Raw genomic sequence first — 6,000 nt, 5'->3', positions numbered from 1 at the left:
CTCAGCCTATTACCTTTGTTTTCAACTAACCCAGGTTGGCTCACGAGCAGCAGGGGTCCGAGCACCGGCACCAAGGAGTTGTCCTTACATTTCATCTAGCTAACGTCAGGGGAGGGGGGCACCACACAGCCAAGGAACCATGTCCTCTGACTGAAAATTCCCCACAACAAAAGACTGGAAAAGCTGGTGGTTGTTCTCTTTAGAAGAGGTAATGAAGAGATTTGATAGAGGTGTTTAAAATCGTGAAGGATTTAGATAGACTAAATGAAGAGAAACTGTTGGAAGGGTTGATAACTCTGGGACATGGATTTAAATGTGATTGGCAACAGAGGTGACATGGACAACGTCTTTTGCAAAACTGGTTAGGATTTGGAATGCACAGCCTGAAGGCAGTGGGAACAAATTCAATGGCAGTGTCCAAAAAGGAATTAGTTAAGCACTTGAAGGAAAACAAAATTTCAGGGATGTGGGAAAAGAACCAGGGAGTAGGACTAAGTGGATTGTTCCTCAATAGAGCTGCCTCAATGAAATGAACGGCCTCCTTTTGTGCTGTCCTGTGTTTCAATAGCAAGTTTCTTGGCAAGTTCCCAGTATAGTGAATGTTGTGGAAGAGCAGGGCAACTCAGAGAGCAACTTCCAGATTTCTGCATGTGTCTGCATGTGAGGTCACTGGAAATCAGATTTACACTAATGCTCTGCTGGCTGCCCTTTTCCCCCACAAATCTCCCACTTTCTACCCTCCATAAACTTGAGGTCATCCAAAACTCTGCTGCCTGTGTCTTAACTTGCAGCATGTTCCGTTCCCCTATCACCTGCGTGTGCACTGACCTGCAATGGCTCCCAGTCAAGCAACATCATGATTTTAACATTCTCATCCTTGTTTTCAAATCCCTCCATGGCCTTGCCCCTCCCTATCTCTGTAATCTCCTCCAGCCCCGCAATCCTCAAATATATCTGAGCTCCTCTAATCCTGGCTTCTTGCGCATTCCCAATCATAACTGCTCCACCATTGGAGGCCATGCCTTCAACTGACGGGGCCCCAAGCTCTGGAATACCCGCCCTCCACCTCTGCACCTCCCTTACCTCCTGTAGCACTCTTAAAACTTACCCCTTTGATCAAGTTTTTGGACATCTTCCCTAACAGCTTCTTTTGTGGCTCAGCGCTGTACTCTGTAGTTATAACGCTCCCGTGAAGCGCCTTGGGACGCGTCATCACGTTAAAGGTGCTACATAAACGTTAACTGTGTTCCTCTCCGCAGACTTGCTGAGTTTTTCCAGGTATTTTTGTTTTTGTTTTGGATTTCCAGCGTCCCACAGTTTTTTTGCTTTTATCTTAGTGTCGGAGGAGAGTGCGCTGGCACTCTCGCTGCAATCTTTAGCTCCAAATCTGGGCTGATGGCGACTCTTGCCGGGGGTGGGGGGGGGGGGGGTGGTTGGACACTGCCACGGGCCTGGGCCTTTGCTTGGGACTGCAGAGGGTACACAAGAGGCTGGTTACCTCCAGCCACAGCTCCCAGCTTCGAGGGGGCTTTGCCAGCTGCCAGTCTCCCACTCTGATATGAAGCATGGTCACCCTGTGTGTGAGAGAGAGAGACAGAGACAGAGAGGACAAGCTTTACCTCAGCTGCTGAAGAGCCAGAGTCTGGGGGCACGTGTTCACACCTTGGCGGCAGGCGGGGCGGGGGTGCCGTCACTTCCGGTCACGCGGCCTGCTCCCGGCCTGCCCCGCTTCCCCCTCCCTTTCTCCCCACCCCCGCCCGCCCGCCCGCCCTCACTCTCCCCGCTCACACCCGGAACCCGGAGCGGCACGGAACGGAAAGCCGCGCTCCCAGCGCAGCCGCAGCCCGGGGGAGGTGGTTTGCAGTGACGCGCACACAGCCGCCCTTGGCCGCGCAGCCTGACGGCGGCAGCAGCAGCAGCAGCGAGCAAGCCAGCAGCTCCCGATTTTTCCCCCCTCTTAGTGCGGCTGGGCAAGCAGCTTCCCGAGGCGGGGGACATGCTGGTGGGAAGGGAATGAGCCACAGAGCCCTGAGCACTCGGCTGAACAAGCGGCAGCGCTGGAATGACTGGGACCCAAGGTTAGTGAGCGCGGGACGCGGCCTAAAGCGGAGGGAGGTAGGTTGGGGGGGGGTGGTGGACTCGCCTTCCTCTCACCCACCCCCTCACCTCAGGCACCTCCCTCACACCGACACACACACACTCGAGCCCCGGGCCGACCTCCAGTTGCTTCCCCGGCGCTGTGCAGCCAGCCGGGCTGGGGTCGCCACGGGAGCCCCAGGCTGCATCCCGGGCCTAGGTGCTGTCAAACACAATGTGCTGCCTCCTCCTGCACAAGAGAGACGGTGAAGGGCTGGAGATCTCGCTTCACTTCAGCTCGTGTGGCTGGGAACAGCGCCCGAAAGAGTTAGATTAGATTTTTATTTTTATTTTATTTTATCTTTTGGGTCAAAAAAAAAAAGAACCCTTAAAATTGGTGACAGTTCCACCATTCAAATGTCCCAGTCACCCAAGGGTGGGGGTGTGTGGGTGGGTGGAGATGGGTTTAGTTCAAGCAGGTTTGATAAACGTCTGACACTTACTGTGGGGGCACATCAAAAATATTTTATTCTACATTTCTCTCAATATAATTTTTATTTTACTGGGGCCGAAGTATTAACATTTTAATTTTTTTTGGGGGGGCTTCTTCCAGGTACATTGTGGTTGGTGAAGTTTGTTGTATTTTTCTTACTTGAAAGCTTGGATAAAGTAGTTCATTTTTCGTTTCACTCTTTGTTCAACCAGTTCCTTTGTCGGTTGGATTCTGCATAGTTTAAATACTGAAACTTTTTTTTTCTGTTCCAGTGTGAATAGGGACTTCCCTTGCAATGGACATTCCCAAGTTGTTTCCACATTTTCACAAGGTGGAAAGTCCTGGGGCACATCTGGGTTTTGCAGAATTAAAATGTGGCGGATGCTGGAAATGCTAAACACGGCAGGCAGCACCTACAGAGACAAATGGTTAATGTTTCAGGTCGATGACCTTTTGACACAACTGGAAGGAAGAGATTTTACAGGTTTTAAGCAAAAAGAGGCGGGGGATGGGGACAAAACAAAAGTGGAGGGCGTAACATGGTGAAAGCAGGAGAGATTAAATGTCAAAAAGAGATGATATTTGGGTTTTATCATTTTTTAAAATCTTGCATAAATGTCTCCACATTTACCAGGCTAAAGTAGTGGCGCAAAAAGCTGAGGTGTGGAGACCCACTTTGAAAGTGAGATTGTGTCTGATTAACTTAAGTTTTGCTGATTGTCCCAGTTAAAGCAATCATATCAACCAAGTTGTGTTTAATGTTTTGATTTCCAATACCATGGTCAAGGTGCTATTCTTGGCTTTGTATCACTTTTATCTCAGGCAGAAGAGCATGGGTTTTCAGAGGATGCCCCGTTGAAACCAAAAACACTACCAGATAAAAAGGGCAGATCTGGAATTTTTTTTAAAATTCTCAAAGATTTCCCACTCTTCAAGTAGGGGGTTTACCTCTTTGTTTTAGTATGAATTCTGTACGTAGCATGAATGCTCTAAATGTGTGCGTTGCTATAAATTGATAGTTCTAGCAGACCTCTTTGAGCTAGTATGGTCATCATTGTACTTACTTTGACAGTTGATGCCATAAAATGTGTGTGCACTCTGCTCTCTCCTTATCTTGAAGTCTGTAGCAGTTCAGCTTTTTAATTCCTGTTTTTCTTTCAAATACTGCCATTAATGGTCATTTTCATGTTGTGAAATATGAAATGCTTTAAATTATGAAACACTTTAATATATCTTTAATTTCTTTATGTTGCCTTTTGGGAGCAATACAGATTATGGGTCCTTATTGATACTGGAGCTAAAAAAAGGTGTGCAAGAGGTTGCAGTGAGGAGCCTTGGAAGTAACTTACAGCATACCACATTGTTAGCTTGAATGATGGCATCTACCATTTAGTTGTTTCCTAACTACAGCAGGGACTCTTAAGGTGACTTCTGACCTGGCAGCTTCCCATTGATCTCTGTCTTGCAACTGTATCCATTGCCATCCTTGAAACCCTCCCCCCCACCCCCACCCTCTAACTTTGCCGCTCTCTAGTGACGTTATATTTGCTGGACCACCTGTATTATTATACTTGGTCTGCTTCTACAGCCTCTGTTTTGTGCTCCTGTGCTTGGAATTTTTCACATTTTGCAGAGCTGGCTTTGCTATGTTCCTGCTGGATCCTGCTCCCATGCTGTTGAATGACCCCTGCTTTCTGCTCAGCTCCCTTGGTTGCTGATTCCTTATCCTCAGAACTCCTTTAGCTTTTGATGAACTGTTCGCTCAAACTCCTAATGCTGCTTATGCGCTGTGTGCTTCTCACCCCTATACAACTGTTCTTGTCCAACTCCCTCATCAATGATCCTGTGGATGTAACATCAACCTCTGCTGGCTTGCTATAGTTCACTGCCCTGGGTTCTTTTGATTTACTCCCATTGCTCATTTCAATCTCAAGTCTGCTCTTGTATGCTGACAGCATCTGAGATCACCATGCACCTCCACTGGATCAATCAGCAGATGCTGGGAACATCACCACCTGCAAGTTCTCTTCCAAGTCATCCACCATTCTGACTTGGAACTATATTGCCATTCCTTTACTGTCGCTGGGTCAAAATCATGGAACACCCTCCCTAACAGCACTCTGGGTGTACCCACCCAATATGGACTGCAGTGGTTCAAAAAGGCTGTTCACCACCACCTTCTTAAGAGTAATTAGGCATGGGCAATAAATGATGGCCCACCAGTGACACCCACGTTCCATGAAAGAATTTTTTTAAAAATCGCTGCCCCCTCTCTGTATTTCCTTCTATTATACCTATTCAATCCTAGGCAAGGTCCTTGCTGTGTATGATCTTACTGTGGATGATTTGCATTGACAGCATGGCTTTGACTGAAACTTGGCTTGTGTGTTGTGGCACATTGCATGTTACTGAAGCCTCTCTGTCCAGTTAGACATTCCACCACCTGTCCCAGTCAGTCACAGTGGCATTGTGGCCCAGAGAGGGGAGGGAACAAGGCATGTTGACATAAAGATTGTGCAATCAGTAGATTTATGAAGAAGCTGAGGGAAGATATCTTGGGAAGAAATTTAGCATGGAACTTAGAGAGCAGCAGTAAAGAATAGGAATTTCAGTGTGTTCCTGCCTCCCAGATTTGTGCCTAACTTTCCTGCAACTCTTAATCTAGACTGGCACTTCTGTGCACAACTGAAGGAGTGCTACATGTCGGAGATGTTATCTTTTGATTTCAGCATTAAACCCACCTGCCCTTGGTGCATGTAAAAGGTCCTATCACACTACTTTTAATGCACAGCCCACACTTGGTTCTACCCTTACTTATCCAATGATAGCCAGATTATCTCCAGCAATGGCCTCTTTTTCAACCTCTGTGCTTTTACCTCTGGAAGTTCTTAAATAACGTTCTTTGGCTTCCTTCCTTTTCTTCATCTACATGCTATCCCTTATTGACATCATTAAAAGACATGGCTTAATCAGTTTCCACACTTATGCTGATAAAAGCCAGCTTTTCCTACCCACCATCCTTTCTCGCCCCTTCACTTTTTTGACGTCTCTCTGACATTCAGTTTTGAATGATCGACAGCTTCCTCCAGTTAAACATGGATAAATGCCATTGACCTCGGTACCCACCATAAACTCAAGATCCTTGCTGCTGACTCTATTCCTATCCTCTGCCACTTTCTCTATTTAAATCGGATTGTCCCCAACCTTGGTTTTCTATTCATCCGTGAACTAAGTCTCTGACTCCAGTTCTTCCACGATGAAGACTCTGAACCTGCACCTTTATCATCACTCAGTTCTGCCCTTTCCTCCAACTATCAGCTTCTGAAACATCCATTCGTGCCTTTGTCACCTCTAGACTTCACAATGCCTATGCTCTCCTTATTGGCTTCATCCTCTATACTCCATAAACTTTAGCTCATGCAAAACTCAGC

General features: G+C 47.1%; 1 protein-coding gene across 2 annotated transcripts in view; it reads left to right on the top strand.

Annotated features, from left to right (window-relative positions):
- Positions 1–1,876: 1,876 nt before the first annotated feature.
- Positions 1,877–6,000, top strand: part of smg1 (SMG1 nonsense mediated mRNA decay associated PI3K related kinase) — a 166,013-nt gene continuing 161,889 nt past the window's right edge. The window contains exon 1 of one of the 2 annotated variants that reach the window (XM_078559158.1): positions 1,877–2,078. In XM_078559158.1, the coding sequence (XP_078415284.1) occupies positions 2,014–2,078 (65 nt within the window). In that variant the 5' untranslated portion in view covers positions 1,877–2,013. The remainder of the gene's footprint in view (positions 2,079–6,000) is intronic. The other variant, XM_078559160.1, reaches the window with a different exon arrangement.

Source organism: Cetorhinus maximus, chromosome 15 (assembly GCF_964194155.1).
Source record: "Cetorhinus maximus chromosome 15, sCetMax3.hap1.1, whole genome shotgun sequence".
NCBI lineage: Eukaryota > Metazoa > Chordata > Chondrichthyes > Lamniformes > Cetorhinidae > Cetorhinus > Cetorhinus maximus.
This window is presented reverse-complemented; position numbering and strand designations above follow the sequence as displayed.